The sequence below is a fragment of the Taurulus bubalis genome (assembly GCF_910589615.1).
Source record: "Taurulus bubalis genome assembly, chromosome: 9".
Taxonomy (NCBI): Eukaryota; Metazoa; Chordata; class Actinopteri; order Perciformes; family Cottidae; genus Taurulus; species Taurulus bubalis.
Window position 1 is genome coordinate 6,959,353 of NC_136597.1, and position 17,088 is coordinate 6,976,440.

General features: G+C 41.0%; 4 protein-coding genes across 4 annotated transcripts; 3 read left to right on the plus strand and 1 right to left on the minus strand.

Moving 5' to 3' along the window:
* Positions 1 to 2,771: 2,771 nt before the first annotated feature.
* LOC306741875 (histone H3.2) lies at positions 2,772 to 3,275 on the minus strand (the record flags this gene model as incomplete). The annotated part of the gene is made up of 1 exon (XM_079224201.1): positions 2,772 to 3,275. The coding sequence occupies exon 1, from the start codon at positions 3,180 to 3,182 to the stop codon at positions 2,772 to 2,774; it is 411 nt and encodes a 136-aa protein (XP_079080327.1). The 5' UTR covers positions 3,183 to 3,275.
* A 7,568-nt stretch (positions 3,276 to 10,843) lies between these two features.
* Positions 10,844 to 11,241, plus strand: LOC306741365 (histone H2B 1.2-like; the record flags this gene model as incomplete). Its single annotated transcript, XM_079223644.1, has 1 exon — positions 10,844 to 11,241. One exon carries the CDS (start codon positions 10,844 to 10,846, stop codon positions 11,219 to 11,221), a length of 378 nt encoding a protein of 125 aa, XP_079079770.1. The 3' UTR covers positions 11,222 to 11,241.
* Positions 11,242 to 12,230: 989 nt separating this feature from the next.
* LOC306741390 (histone H4) lies at positions 12,231 to 12,542 on the plus strand (the record flags this gene model as incomplete). Its single annotated transcript, XM_079223670.1, has 1 exon — positions 12,231 to 12,542. One exon carries the CDS (start codon positions 12,231 to 12,233, stop codon positions 12,540 to 12,542), a length of 312 nt encoding a protein of 103 aa, XP_079079796.1.
* Positions 12,543 to 15,782: 3,240 nt separating this feature from the next.
* LOC306741388 (histone H1-like) lies at positions 15,783 to 16,467 on the plus strand (the record flags this gene model as incomplete). Its single annotated transcript, XM_079223668.1, has 1 exon — positions 15,783 to 16,467. One exon carries the CDS (start codon positions 15,783 to 15,785, stop codon positions 16,407 to 16,409), a length of 627 nt encoding a protein of 208 aa, XP_079079794.1. The 3' UTR covers positions 16,410 to 16,467.
* Positions 16,468 to 17,088: the final 621 nt, after the last annotated feature.

Sequence of the window (17,088 nt, forward strand, 5' to 3'; positions counted from 1 at the left end):
TTTAGCGCCACCTGCTGACCAACAGCATCAATCAGGGACATATTGTCTCCCACTGCTTGTTTGCTGAAAGACAAGCTGACAAGTTTTATACTCAAACATTACCTTATAATTGCAGTAGTACAAGTACAATGTCGAGGACAATCATGATGGGACTCTGTGTAAACAAATCAGCAGATATGAATGTAATAATCTGTCTGTTGTTCTTGTCTCTCTCACTGTATACATGTATAGCCACCCCATCCCCTCTTATTACGGCTTGAGACCGAGCTAAAGTTGGTAACGTATATTTGCTCAGTTTGTGTTTGACTGCATTTCGTTAGTAACAGTTAGCGATACGTTAGGGTTGTCAATTCCTTAATCTAGAGGAGACTTCAGGCTTTATAACGACGTATTGAATATGCAAATTGAGCTTTCCTGGGGCCAGAGACAGTCATGCGTAATGGAGGCACCTGCATACTCGTTCGTGCGCTATTACGCACAGCAAGTCTGAACAACTGTTCATTTCATGTTTGGTATTACCACAAACATATACCAATGTGTATAACTGTGTAATAACCACTAATAACAATGCAAAATATAACTTTGACTCCAAGTCGAGCAGATGCTTCCAATGTCCTTGTTGGAGCTCTGCCTGGATCTTTTCATGAAAACAAACCTGTAGAATGGTCATATTTTGTCACTGTTCACTGATAGCCATAAACTGTATTTTACCTGTACAGATACAGCCACATGGAGTTATTTATACTGAAACATACTTTATAATTTTAGGCGGACAAAAATCTTACATTTTTACTAACTTCAAAGGCTGTTTCTGTATGACCGACAGGTTTTCTGACAATTTCACAATAAACTTTAGATGGTTTTATTTCTGGTAAGACCTCATTGGTGCATATAGTCAGAGTGGTTCAGAAGCCATGCTAATTTCGGTACATATGCAAAATAATATGTATCAAGGAGAATGTTTGTTAGTTGTGCAAGGACTACAGATCACTCGCCCTCTCTCTGGTTTTCCAACATATGGTCCTTTTCTGCTGAGAGTTTTACACTTGATTGTCTGTAATAATCGATCTGATGCTGCACCGACACTGAACAACATATCACCATGACCATATGAGCCTATCTGTACATTATCTTGTTGCACAGTCTTCAACTTTCCTGCACCCATTTTGGACTTCTGCAATATGCGGAATCTTAACCTTTGTGTGGTGTTCATATCAGAATCAGATTCAGAAACCGTTTATTTGCCAGATGTGTGAATTTTTATTGGTGGAAGGCGCATAAACATTAGACATGAGACGTTATACGAGACAAACAACAATCAACAACAACAACAACAACAACAGTGCAATGGGTATTAATTTAAGTATAAGATAAAGAGCTCAGACATACAGATGACATTATCTAACATTATTTAACAGTATGTTAAAGTGACATGTTTGTTATTCAGCCAATGTTCGTGGGTCTGGTTGACCCACTGCATTTTGGGTTTTTAATGCAACACAATCACACAATGTTATCTTAAAATATTCAACAGATGTTTACTTCATCCCAATTACAAGCATCATAAACAGCATCATATGGTTATAATTTGCCCTTTACCTTTGTTAAATTACATGTATTTATTAATGTGCTGCTCGTTTTTAAATTGTATTTATGAAATGTAATAAAAAAGAAAATCAATTATAATCAAGATATGAGTGACAATCCTCTCCACACATTCTCCCATCCCTGTTTAGTATAATCATGAGAACCACATTCTTGCCTTTCTTTGGCACAAAGGAAACACAAACTTGGAAGAGTTGACCGGCCTGTTCTGTGTAGACAGCAGCTGACTGGAGCTCAGACTTGATTTGCCGTATCGTTCCGATCACGGTTAGCTTCAGCAATCCATGATTGAACAACCTTGTGAGGGAACGGCAAAAAACAAAACTCAACCACAGACTCTCTCACACACACACACACACACACACAGACAGGAGGACAGAGTGAAGGAACATAGGAGCTACAATGTCCAAATTAGCCTCGGGTCCAAAGGACAAATGTAAAAGTGGAGGGTGGGTGTACAGTGTGTTCTGATTCATGTTCTTCACAGAAAATGATCAAAGGCCAATGAGTACGAGTTTGCAAAGATAAATAATCGTATAATTTTTCTTTTGTTAAAAATGAAAAGGGGTCCCACAGATCCGAACATGTGCTAGTGTTTACAAATCGTATCTAAAGGCTCCATCTGTTCGGTTCTGGGTATCCAGTGTTCAGAGATGCTCTCCTGTGGCTTCATGAGTTGCCCCACCTCAGATTTATAATGTAGAAAAGGGATTTACACAGCATGGCTTTTCCCCCACTTGTGACATGTTTTGCAAAGAGTGTTTTGGGAGAACTGTTGTGGCTTGAAGTCAATGAGACTCAGACTTTATGATACTTGGCCACCCACAATAACACACTCTAAGTGTTGATCATTGTAATGCTGCTGGGTAGCTCCCATCATAAAGGACTCTTTAATTAAATAAGGACAAACCTGAGTAGTTTGTGTTTGACATTTCAAAATGTGAATTTCCACAAAATCATGCTAGCCATTGCAAAAAAAGAAAAGCAACTGTGTAATATAAAATGTTGTAAGGGTTTCAGGGGACGTAGACTTTATATTATTTAGAGGGTAAACAACGCCAGTGTCCTGTGATCGTAAAACCAGCGTTTGCAGGAGGAAGGAGCTCTTCAGAGAAAGTGACGTGGCTCTTAAAAGAGCCGTTGTGGGTCGTGGGTGAGCAGACGGGTTAAGCTCGCTCTCCGCGGATGCGACGGGCCAGCTGGATGTCTTTGGGCATGATGGTGACCCTCTTGGCGTGGATGGCGCACAGGTTGGTGTCCTCGAACAGGCCGACCAGGTAAGCCTCGCTGGACTCCTGCAGAGCCATAACAGCGGAGCTCTGGAAGCGCAGGTCGGTCTTGAAGTCCTGAGCGATTTCTCTCACGAGACGCTGGAAGGGCAGCTTGCGGATCAGCAGCTCCGTGGACTTCTGGTAGCGACGGATCTCCCTCAGGGCCACGGTACCGGGCCTGTAACGGTGAGGCTTCTTCACGCCGCCGGTGGCCGGGGCGCTCTTCCGGGCAGCCTTGGTGGCCAGCTGCTTCCTGGGGGCTTTGCCTCCGGTGGACTTACGAGCGGTCTGCTTGGTTCTTGCCATGACTTCTTCTTGTTTCTGTGATCAGGAGGAAGATGCAGCCGGAGAGGAGACGCGCTGCTCTTAAACTGTGGGACCGGCTGTGAAACGATGACGCGGCTTCAGAGCTCCGGCTCCTGATTGGTGAGGGTTTCCTCCTGGAGCTCAGCTCCGCCTCGAGCAGCGACCCGCCGCCCGAGTCTCGCTGCTCACTGGAGGAAAACCATTTCAAAATGTCCGCCAAAATATCAGAGTGGTCCGCCCCCTGCTCCTCTGCTGGAAGCCTCGTTCCTGGTTCTTCTTCTTCTTCTATAAATTTGACTGGCGGATCGCAACCAATTTGCCTAGGTGCATACCGCCACCTACTGTACCGGAGTGTGCAGATTCAGGAATAACTGTTCTAACTAACAAAGAAAAAAAAAAAAATAAATAAATTAAAAAAAAAAAAAAAAAAATAAATAAATAAGTAAATAAACCAAACCAAACCAACAAAGCAAATAGAAACAAAACAAACAAAACAACAACAAAGCACCTCAAAGCAACAAACCAAAACCCAAAATACTACCCATTCACAGCCAATCTACTTAATACCCAAACAAACCTATACCTAAATCCTGCGTCCTAATCCTGTATCTTTGGCAAATCCCAACAAAGCCCTATAACCCTCATGACCCACCTGGTTCGCTGCCAGAACTCCCTCCAGACTCCACCTCCGTCCCAGCTGAGAATTTTTTGCCTTCAAAAGTTTCCTTTCATAGTTGTATTTACGACACTTCATGATAATATGCTCCACATCCTCAGTCTCATTACAACAAATACACTTATCTGTTCCCACTTTTGCCATTAAAAACAGAGTTGCATTCAGTCCTGTGTGTCCCAATAGCCTTGATATGATTACCTCCTCTCTACGACACTTCCCTTTGAAAAACTTAACATTAATGGATTTTTGTATATTGTGATAGTGCCTTCCTTTGCAGTTGTTGTCCCACTCCCTCTGCCATAATTCCCTCACTGCCTCTCTAATAACAGCTTTCGCTTCCCCTTTTCCAAACGGAATACTCAGGATTTCCTCCTTTTTGAGTTTAAGTGCTTTCTTAGCGATCCTGTCCGCTCTCTCATTTCCCTCCACACCTATATGAGCATGGACCCAGCAAAAATGCACACTAGTACCCAGCCTTTGGAGTCTCAGCATTATCATAGATATTTCCAGCACTAAGTCCTCTCGTATAGATCGTTTGGACTTAATGCTATTTAACGCTGCTGCAGAGTCTGAGCAGATAACCACTCTCTCCAGCCTGACCTCTTCCACCCATTGCAGCCCCAGGATTATAGCAGTAACTTCCGCCGTGAAGACAGACTGTCTGTCATTAATTCTTTTACATATAGCCCTATTAAATTCAGTTATGAATACCCCTGCACCCATGTGACCATTCCCATTGTCTTTCGACCCATCGGTGTATATTTGCAGATAGTTATAATATGTGTTGTTCATGTATTCTTGTGTCTGCTGTCCAATGTCACAGTTTTTCCCCACCCATTTTTTCCTTTGCTCTATGAGTGATAAATCCACCTTGTTGGCTGGTAAAATCCACGGAGGAACATTTCCCCACATCACACTGGGACCATAGTCATACTTATTTAATCCGAATTCATTGGCTACTGAGTTAATGCTCCACCCAAACCCTTTCCCTTTATTGTGTGTGTATTCCCAACATTCCTGCAGCACATTGACTGCAGGAAGTTCCTCTCCCGAACCCTTAAGCTTCACCCAATATGCCAACGCTAGCTTGGCCCGTCTTAATATTAATGGCAGTTCGTCCGCTTCCACCAGAAGTGCGATGTTTGGTGTGGACTTAATTGCACCCGTGCATAATCTGAGAGCTCTGGACTGAATTCTATCTAATATTTCAAGTGTGCTTTTAGCAGCTGCTCCATACACCATGCACCCATAATCTATACTTGATCTTATAATGGCCCTATATATATCCAGTAGTGACTGTTTATCTGCACCCCATTCATGCCCAGAAACTGCTCTCATAACATTGATCACCTTTTTGCATTTAGTTTCAATGTGCTTAATATGAGTTCTCCACAAACATTTCCCATCAAACCACAAGCCTAAGTATTTAAACTCTGCTACCCTCTCCATACTTTGTCCATATAATTTAAGATTCCAATTGACTACATTTCTTTTCCTGGTGAATAGAATGTAGCACGACTTATCCACTGACATTTTAAACCCCCAGTCATACGACCACCAACCTTATCTATAGCTTTTTGCATGCTACTGCTCACATACCCAATATTCTTTCCTCTTTTCCATACCGCCCCATCATCAGCATACAGCAGGGAGCCCATATCTCTTCCAATATCCAAAAATATGTCATTTATCATAATAATGAATAGAATAGGGCTAATGGCACTCCCTTGTGGGATCCCATTTACAATACTAAATTCATCTGACACAGCATCTCCAACTTTTACTTTGAATACCCTGCTAGACAAAAAATCTAATACCCAGTTGTACATCCTTCCACCAATACCCAATTTATTCATTTTAATCAACAGGCCCTCTCTCCACATGGAGTCGTATGCTTTCTCTATATCAAAATAAACTATCGCCATAACCTCCTTCATACTTATTGCTTTCTCTGCCTCATTGCTAACTTTTATTAAAGCGTCAGTTGTTGATCTACCTTTACGAAACCCATTCTGCGATTTATTAAGCAAGCCCCTTTGCTCTAAGAAGTAAGTTAATCTGCGCGTGATGATCTATTCCATCCACTTGCACAAGTACGACGTCAGCGCTATTGGTCTGTAATTGCCAGCATTAGCTAGGTCTTTACCAGGTTTGCCAAAAGGTAGAATCAAAGCACTCTTCCAGCTGCTTGGCATTACACCTTCCCTCCAAATCATATTAAACAGTTTACGCACCATTTCGAAGGCTTCCTCTGGTAATTGTTTAAACATAGCATAGCATAATTGGTCTTGTCCTGGTGCAGAATCCCCACTTCCCTCTATTGCTGTTTTCAGCTCTTGTATTGAAAACTCCATATCAAGGGGAGTGCCCTCACTGCCCTTTTTCTTTTTAACGTCTGTATGTACTGCTAACATTTCTTCTTTTCTCGGTCTGTGCATCTCATATAAATGACTTCCACTGTGAACATTTGCAAACTTCTTCCCCAATAACTCAGCTTTCTCCTTATTTGTAATTGCCCGATATTCTCCGTCTATCAAAACTGGGATTATACCTGATTTCCTTTTCCCACTCATTTTATTGATCATTGCCCAAACATCACACACCTGTATTTCTCTTCCAATAGATGAGCAGAATTTCCTCCAGGCATTCCTCTTGGCTGACTTAATTACTTTCCGAACTATCGCTCTCTTTCTTTGATAGTCGATCAAATTATGTTGAGTCAGGAGGCTTCTTACCTTTCTGAAGGCGCGATTTCTTTCTTTAATGGCATTTTTACATTCCTCATTCCACCATGGGACCATTTTCTTTTTCCCATTCCCCTTACTCTTAGGAATGCATATTGATGCAGCACCAATAATCATGGAGGTCAATACTCCCGCGCAGCTGTCCACATCCCCTTCAATAGTTATATCTTCACATCCCTTCCTACAACATTCTTTAAATATTCCCCAATTAGCTTTAGGAAAACACCATCTTTCTGTTGAATTACCCTTCTGTGTAAAGATACTACAATTTAATGAGCATAATATTGGGTAATGATCACTCCCTATGTTAGAGTCATTAATTATATTCCATTCACACAAATTACTCATATTTCCTGAGACTAAGGTGAGATCTAAACAGGATACTGAATTTCGAGTAACATCTACTCTAGTGCCTCTTCCATCATTAAGACAAATTAATGCTCTTTCCTCTATAAATTCATCAACTACCCTTCCGTTGAAATCTGTGCACTCACTTCCCCACTTCCCCATTATGAGCATTAAAATCTCCACACTAAATTTCTCTTTTCCCAGCATTTCCTGATATCTCATGAAACATTTCCAAAGACAGCTTTTTACAAGGATTATAAAAGTTCACCACCTTGATATCTCCTCTGGGACTGCATACTTCTATCATAACACATTCATACTGCTCTGGAACATTAATCTTCCTAAATGCTAGTGCCTCCTTAATAAATGTTACACACCCCCCACCTTGTTTCCCAGTTCTATCACATCTGACAGAGCTGTACCCTGGAATTACAAAGTCCAATTGTGGCTTTAGCCAAGTTTCTTGAATGCAAATAACATCTGGCCTATCTTTCAGATCAGCCACCACCTTCTTGAACTCTTGCCCATTTGCTATTAAACTTCTGGCATTCCATTGTAGGATATGCAATACCATTAGGAGGTTAATCACCCTGAACATTGTAGTTGGGAGGATTTAACATTTTATGAATCAAATCTGCCTTCGCTTCTTTGATCCCCAGAATCTCTATAGCTGCCTCTACAATGGTCTTAATTCTATCACTTTTTTTCTTTTGTTGAATTGCCAAGTTCATAGTTTTACAGATGAAGGCCACAAAGCACATTTTGTCAACAATTAGCGTGTCCTCATTTATCTCTGTTATGCATGAATTCAACTCTATTTGACTCTGAATCGGAGCAGGGGGAAGGTCCACAAGGGGTTGTCTTTTCCCCGCTTCCTTCATGATTGTTTCCCTGGGTGTAACTTTTCCATTTTCCTTCACCTTTTTAACTGCTTCCGCATAGGACACCTGATTGAGTATTTTATATTTCTGCACTTCCTTTGCTTGCATTTGAATTGGGCATCCTCCAAAAGCAGCACTGTGTTCACCTCCACAGTTACAGCATTTAATTTTTACATTTTGGCCACATTTTCCGTATTCATGCTCGCCTCCACATCTTGCACATCTCTGCTTCCCCTTACATTGCCCTGCCGTATGTCCCATTCTTTGGCACTTGAAGCATCTTAAGGGAGCTGGAATAAACTCTCTAACATCATAGCTCATATATCCTATTCTTATTTTCTTGGCTAGGACCTTTTCAAACTCCATCAGCACTGATAGGCTATCAGCTTTCTTACCATCTCGATTTATTTGCAGTCTAGAAGCTTTCACTACCTTTCACTTCCTGGATAATCTCATCTATTGACATTGACAGTGGCACATCCTGAATAACACCCCTCAGTTTAGCAGCACTCCCTGGAATATGACTGCTGATCCTTTCTCCGTTCAATGTTTCCGCTTTGAGGATCTTCTCCCTTTGCCTTTGATCTGTAGCAAAGATCAACAGTCGCCTGTTGCTTAAAAACTTGGCAAACTTAATCTTCCCTATTTCCTTTTCAATAGCTTTGGTCAGTTTTAACGGATAATAGTGAGCCCCTTCATTTTTGAACGCAACTACCACTTTCCATTCCGCTGTTTCATCCTCTTTCCTCACACTTGCTCCATTAGCCTTCGCTTTTTTACTCCTCTTGCCGAACTCATTTCCGGAGTGATCCGAACTATCGCTCCAATCTCTCCTCTTTCTGTTAGCTTCTTGCCATTGCATTCCATCTCTCTCGCCATCTGAACTGTCACCCATATTATCTGCATTCACGGTACAGTTGCTGCTGAACCGCAAAACTCTTCTCTCCTCTCGAAGTCCACCGATTTTCCACAAACTTGATTCGTCGCACACCGATGACGTCCCACCGCCTCCTCTCCACTTCCCAAAAGTCTCTGCTAGTCGTCTCCACTGACCTCTTTCCTGGTTGGCCAAACAACCTCCTGATAAAGAGCTCTGCATTCATGTCTCCTTATTCACAAACAAAAACATCACTACATAGATACAGTGGTTACTCTCATATTAAGAAAAGGATATATGAATTGTGGTTTTTGATAACCAGCTATTATTAGCTATTATAGAATCATTAACTCGACAGATATATTTATACATGAGATTTAACTTAACCTTCCTCTTGTGTTAGCTTTCTGTTACCATCTCTTGTGTTAACGGGTCGGTTTTGACCCATGTCAGCTGTAAAATACACTAAAAACAATTGTCTGTCATCCAATTTGTTTCTCATCGCTTGGATACCTTGCTTATCCATGAAAATATTGTTGTATGTTTTAATATTTTTGGTGTGGGCCTCTGGGCATTTTCTTTGTCAGTATACCCCTCGATTAAATAAATAAAAGGTTGTTGTGTTACCTGACTATTACTGAGGGGTATTCACACATCTTTTCAATACATTTGTCGTATTTATGTTTTCCTTTTATTATTATTAACTGTAGTAACATCGATGGTATTACGGGTACATTTTGACCAATTTATATTTACAGAAAAAGACTACACAACACAAGTCATAACACAAAATATAGATTTGCAAGGTCAAAACAACAACAACCAATCAAGCAAATCTTATTTGTATAACTGGGTTGAAACTGACCTTAACATCACAAAGGTCACAATTTCAACCAGACCATTTTATAATTTAGTGAAACATTTTTGGGGTTATTTATTTTGTTGAAATAGAGGTTCCTGACAAAGTCAAAAAGCCATGATGCAATAAACTCATTTTATGTGGTTCTTTTATGCATTTAAAACCAAAAACGAGTCGGTGCCGACCCTAACACAAGAGAAAGGCTAAAACAGTTTGGAAATGATTTAATCCTGCAGCCACAAACATTTCCCTTGCACTACACCATCTCGGTCTCTTCAGTAGTATTCTCACGGCGTCATAAGCTACTTGAAGTCTCTGTAGGCTTGCTTTTTTTGTAATTGTGCAGTGTACACTGTGGTGTACAAAATGCTCTAAATAGGGACATCTTCACTCCATCTGTACACATACCAAACTTGCGTGAGAGAATAAGATAAGATAAGATAATCCTTTATTAGTCCCTCAGTGAAGAAATTGCGGGAATGCAGCAGCCTTGCACACAATAGAGACACATAGTAAAAAAGTAATATAAATAAAATAACAAATAACTAAGTAAGTAAGGTAAGTAAGGTAATATAATACTGTCGCCATAACTCAGCAATATTGTCTGTTCCTGAAATCCCATCAACAGCGCACGGCAAAGATGTGTTTCAGTTGTTAAGAACTCTCACTTCTTTCCAGAAAATCAACAACATTGTTATTTGTCAACTTCTTGGCCATGGAGTCAGCCCTCATGGCTTGCTCATTTATTTTTATATTTATTTTTTACAAATGAAGCAAATGGCATATTTATATCTTGCATTGTAAAATAACAAACAAACAAAATAATCTTGAACATTTAAAGAACCGTGAAAGTTCTTTATTCCAGTGAAGGAGGATGTTGGTAATTAATATATTTGTTCTTGGCTCCTTCCAACAATGCTTATTCATAAAGGCAGATTAGTACAGTCCAACACCTCTCATCTCTCACAATTACACTAGTTAGAATATGTTGCATGTTTCTTAGTTCATGTTCTTGTCTGTCAAGAAATCACGTTTCCCCATCTGTTCCCTCTAGATTGATAAAAAGTTATAAAACATAAAGGTTTACGACTTTGTCACTCAAAGACGAACTGCATCTGCTCGCAGGAACGTTTACGTCTTCGCGCATGCTCAGTCTCGCTCAGCAGACAGCCAATCCTGTGCGAGCAGCAGCACAGCCTCATTTGCATCACGTTGATATAAATAGTCACCGTCCTGAGCTGCTGGAGATATCTTCCGACTGAAGAATCAACCAATCATGCCTGACGCCAGCACCGTGAAAGCGCCCAAGAAGGGCTCCAAGAAAGCCGTCTCTAAGACCGCCGCCAAGACCGGCAAGAAGAGGCGTAAGTCCAGGAAGGAGAGCTACGCCATCTACGTGTACAAGGTGATGAAGCAGGTCCACCCCGATACCGGCATCTCGTCCAAGGCCATGGGCATCATGAACTGCTTCGTGAGCGACATCTTTGAGCGCATCGCCGGTGAGGCCTCTCGTCTGGCTCACTACAACAAGCGCTCCACCATCACTTCCAGGGAGATCCAGACCGCTGTCCGCCTGCTGCTGCCCGGGGAGCTGGCGAAGCACGCTGTGTCTGAGGGAACCAAGGCCGTGACCAAGTACACCAGCTCCAAGTAGACCTGCTGGAGACAACAACACAACGGCTCTTTTAAGAGCCACCCACCTCTTCTAATGATCAATTCCTCCATCTCAACATGTAAAAGGTCAAACTATACTGCAGTGAGAAATGTATAATTGTCTAAATGATCTGTTGTAGAATAGGAAAACTGAGCTGTCACGAATATATCTTCTGTATTTTTAGTTTATTCAACCAACCATGTCTGGTCTGGTTTCAGATTCTTCTCACTGAAATGTAATACAAATATTTAACTGAATTGTTGAAAAAATGTATTAAATTAAGGTATAAAGTGGTCAATTATAAAACCCATTATATATCTCTTTTGCATTCCTGAGTTGTTATTCATTTTAGGAGACCTATAACAGCAGTTACAAAGCCCATGTGACCAAATTATTTGTATCACCCCAAATGATCTTTGCCTTAAATAAATCCTGACTTCATGTGATTTTTCATGCATTTGTGAAATCGCAACAATAAAAATGGATGATGGGAGTCACTGATCTCAAGCTTGAATATTAATTCAGTTTGCTCTAAATCTGAGAAAAGTTACTCATGTTTATCCTGACTGAAACATGTTACATGTGAACGATAAAACATGTCAGCATCTGCTGCTACAGAAATAGAGATAACAAGGACAATTGCCTTAAAAAAAAAAAATCATGTATAGACTTTTTAAAGAGACATTCATGGACTTTTGACTTTAGTTTTTGGTCTCTGTACTGAGGCCCCTAATATTATCGGTTTGTCTACATCATGATTGTCCTTGATACTTCACTTTAGTTACATTTTTAAGTACAATATTGATTACCAAACGTTTCACTCGCTTGTTTATAAGCAAAAAGTCAGACACGTTGCTGATTGATGCTGTTGTCCAGCAGGTGGCGCTAAAGCACAAAGAGTTTAATCATGAACAGCCTTCATGTCCTCTATCACGTCCTCAGACAGCATGTAAATATGCGTGAACTCCTCCTCGTTCTCCACTTCGTTGAATTACTTTGAGCAGTGAAGATGAGCGGAAGAGGCAAAGGAGGAAAAGGACTCGGTAAAGGAGGCGCTAAGCGTCACCGTAAAGTCCTCCGTGATAACATCCAGGGAATCACCAAGCCCGCTATCCGCCGTCTGGCTCGCCGCGGTGGAGTGAAGCGTATCTCTGGTCTGATCTACGAGGAGACCCGCGGAGTGCTGAAGGTCTTCCTGGAGAACGTGATCCGTGATGCCGTCACCTACACCGAGCACGCCAAGAGGAAGACGGTGACCGCCATGGATGTGGTGTATGCTCTGAAGAGACAGGGACGCACTCTCTACGGCTTCGGGGGTTAAACTCTGACTGACCAACATCAAACAACAACGGTCCTTTTAAGGGCCACACACTTAATCTATAAAAAGCTGATTTCCTGATCACAACATTGGATCGATTTCCCAGAGCTTCAAGATATCATTTTGTACATAAACCTGAATCTAGCTTCCTCAGATTTCTCCCTCCTTGCCTTAAAATGTAGCAACTAGGAAGCCAGGCTAGAGCTTTTTTCTTTGCAGTTGCACAGATTTTGTTGACTTACTTTATCTGATCTGTTCCTCCTGGGAACTGAGGGAAAATAGAAATACACTGCATATTTGTTTTGATTTCTTATCTAATTAAAAAAGCATTTAGTACATTATTGTGTGAAAAGACTTCCAAGTATAGAACATTAAAAAACTAACATGGCTATAGATTGATATTAAACCAATAATACATTGCACTTTATATTATTATAAAACCAAATAATTCTTCATCTTTGCATCAAAGCTGCTAAATACAGGTTGTAGTCATCTTGACAGTATGGAAGGCCAGGTGGCACATGTGTGCATCTACAATGACGTAAAATACCAATACATGAAAGCTAATAACGGGAATAATTAAAAGTTGGATTAAATGCAGTCAGGTCTAGTGCATCATTGGGATCAAACATCGGCCTGCGTGCTGCTCCCGGCCCACAGAGGACGACATCGTTCCTGCTCATCCCCGTCAGTCTGAGTGTCTGCTCATCTGAGCCTCCTGTTTCTTCTTCCTCACAAGGCTCAAACTCATCCTCGTCTCATCTGAAAGCTCCAAATCTGATTCTCCCTCAACTATCTGGTACAGCATCATTTATGCTTGAGTTCTGTCTCCGACAATGTTGAGTCATTAAATACATTCATTTTGTCCTGGTGTCCACTATAATTGACATTCATGACTATTTAAATAAACAACTGAAATGCTTCAGAATTAAATACATCATTCCTGACATGTTAATAAACTAGAAAAATAAAAGAATATCATAGTAAAAAAAGACAATTTAGCGATATTTGACTTACCCTTTGACTTTCCATAAAATGTGCTGGCTGATATTGTGTCGAAAGAAAGATCAAGTTGTCATGATCCCACCCATCTGGTATCAATGGAAAGCCCAGGATGTCCTCTTTAGAGTACAGCAGGAGTTGATAGTGTAACTCAAATGAGTAAAAGGAGAGATGCAAAACCAAAGTGCCCACCACAGAGGACACAAATGAATAGACTGGGTCTCAGGAGGTTAAAGACTTTGTGGCTGTGCAGACTGCTGTTTTAGTCTGTTTCCTTCGGCAACTTGATGTGATCAATGCTGGATGGTCCAGATCTGTCAATCAGTCATAAAATAACCTAGATTGATCCTGTATGTGTTAGGTTGTTTTAAGACCGGCTTTTCTAAATCAGAAGCTGTTATGTCTGAGTAATAATCAGTAGTTACTGTTCAGTTGTATCAACTGCATAAATAAAACTGTCTAACATGGATTTAATTCATACAGCAACATCACAAATCAATGCCTCTAGGAGCACTAGATGTTAGTTTGGGACATTACCGTATATAATATAATAAACCACTATAGATTTAGGATTACATGGATTGAGTGAAGCCAGAGTGGATCTCTGGAGGGTAGGGCTTGCTCTTTTGCCCCCACAGTGATATACAATGAGAATAAGTGTAGAAGTAGTGATGCAACGGATCCAAAGCGCCGAAGTGAATCATTTGGGTTTGCATTATAATACACATTTTGGATCAAACCTGTTGATAAAATACCAAATATTTTATCTTTTCTCTGTAGAATCCAAACTGCTGTAGATGTTGTTATTTTTGATCACGTTTCACATCTAAATGTCAGTCCGTCCTCACCTGAACCTCAGCAGAATACACACAACAACTGTTCTCCTTCTGAAATGTAATGGTGGACTACAAATCAACTTTGAAAGTGTGTGAACTGTACCGAGGTGTATAATATCATGTCTCATGACAAGGGTATTGTGAAAAGGAAATTAAAATAACATGACTTTATGAAGAACTGATTTAACCTGTTTCACTGAAATAATCTAATTAATTATCTTTTAATTGTACGTCCCCTTTCTCTTATCAGTCTTTCGATGCTCCACTCCCTCATATCTTCACCCTGCTCTTCAGTCTGTTTCTTCATGGTGATTAAAGTGCCATTGAGTCCCATTTGTCCAAACCGTAATCCAAAAAAATAACATCTGAATTTCTGCTTAATAGTGTCATTATTCCCAATTTCCTGGCAATCTTTCATTTTTCGGTGCTGTCATTTTCCATTGTTTCACTTTTGTTTAATTCAACTTTGTCAAGTTTATCTTTGACCTCAATTCCAACATGAATCAGTATTGTATCAGAAATAAACATCTATTCCTAATTGTTGTACATTTAATGACAACAATAATGCCATGCATCTGAGTTATAAGATCATCTTGAGCTGTTTGATCTGAATATATTGCTACTTTAATTGGTTTAACCTCCTCTACCCACTGAAGACTGAAGACTATTGGTGTCAGTTCTGCTGTGTACTGATCAGCTGTTTGCAATTATTTTAAAAGTTCCTTTATCAAAAACTGCTGTTTGACACTTCTAATATTCAACACTGGTATATGTATCAATATTATAATAACTGTTCATATGAAAAGTAGTCATCAGCTGAGGACATGTTCACATCAAGCAGCTCTGATAGGAAGTCTGGCTGAACTGCACCATGAGCCTCGACCATCATCAGTGTGTTTGCTGCTCCCAGAATAACTTCAGTTTATTATGAAGTGATCAACACCAGACGGTTGTTTTTACATCGAGACCCTGAACAAACATGTGGACCAGTTGGAAAACGTGTTTTGATGGAGATCAGATACATTTTAAATCATTTAAAGAGATAAATGAGTCGGAAAAGCCGCTGATCAGCGCTCTCCACGGCGGTGAGCAGGTGAGGTTTGGAGGCTCCTCAAACTAAATACAGAGATCATCGGAGCTCTACGTGACTTCAAGATGAAGAGAAACATTTCCTCTATCGGCTGCCTTCACCGCCAGCCTTCAGTACTTGTTCCACGTGTAGTTTTTAGTCTTTTATCAGTGAAGAGAAAACACAAGTGAGTCGGCTTTCAGGCTGCTCAGAGGAGTCCCGGGCTGGGTTGAGTCTCCACGGTTCTCATGTAGTGTTCAAGTACCGCCTCCTGCTCGGAAATCTCCATCAGTCAGACTCTCGTGTTTTCTCAGGACAGCGGATCAACGGAAGAAAATGGCAGAAGTAGCTCCAGCTTCAGCGGCCGCGCCGGCCAAAGCAGCCAAGAAGAAGGTGACCAAGCCGAAGAAGGCTGGTCCCAGCGTGGCCGAGCTCATCGTGAAAGCTGTGGGCGCATCCAAGGAGCGCAGCGGCGTGTCCGCTGCCGCCGTCAAGAAGGCTCTGACCGCCGGAGGATACGATGTGGACAAGAACAAGTCCCGCGTCAAGACCGCCATCAAGAGCCTGGTGACCAAGGGGACTCTGGTCCAGACCAAGGGGACCGGGGCCTCCGGCTCCTTCAGGATGAGCAAACAGGCGGCCGGCAAACCGGCAAAGAAAGTCGCTCCCAAAGCCAAGAAGCCCGCAGCGAAGAAACCTACAGCGGCCAAGAAGCCCAAAGCAGCGGCAGCAAAGAAACCTGCGGCCGCCGCAAAGAAGTCCCCGAAGAAGGCCAAGAAACCCAAAGCAGCGGCCAAGAAACCCGCCGCAGCGGCCAAGAGCCCCAAGAAGGCGGCCAAGAGCCCCAAGAAGGCAGCCAAGAGCCCCAAGAAGGCGCCGAGGAAGGCCCCCGCAGCCAGGAAGACCCCCGTCAAGAAGGTCGTCAAGCCCAAAGCCAAGAAAGCAGCACCCAAGAGGAAGTGAGCTGCTCTCCGGCTGAACCACCAACGCTCCTATAAAAGGCTCTTTTAAGAGCCACCCACTCCACCTTTAAGAGCTTTTTCCTCCTTTTATTATTGGCATTAACAGCAGATGCTGTTAAGTAAATGGTATATCTTTATGAAGGCAAATGTACTCAACTAATTATGAAATGAACACAGAAATATTACAATCTAATCCCAATATGTTCAGAATCCTAATGCATTCATTTACTGCCTCAATGTTATGTTAACAGAGGCTGAAACAAGTGATGATAATAATACATTTACTTTTTTTAACACCAGGATATGCTCAAAGACACTCCACATGGTAAAAACGTAACTAATATAATCAATAACGAAACACATGAAATATTACATGACAAACAAAAAAAATAATTCATTTAGATACATTTGATTGTGGTGTTAATCAACACAGATAAAATAAATTAAACTGGCTTTTTTGTATTCACACCTGAACAAACTGAATTACATTTTTGTTTTAGTCCTGTCCATATTTACTTGAAAGAGAACATGTATTTATTAGTCTATAGTATTTATTCGTCATCCAGTTCAATTAAAAATATGAAAATATATCTTGAGATATTATTCAATTGGACTTATTATTTTTTCTCAGTTTACTATATACATTTGTTACACTACAATTTACATGGCACTAAATCATT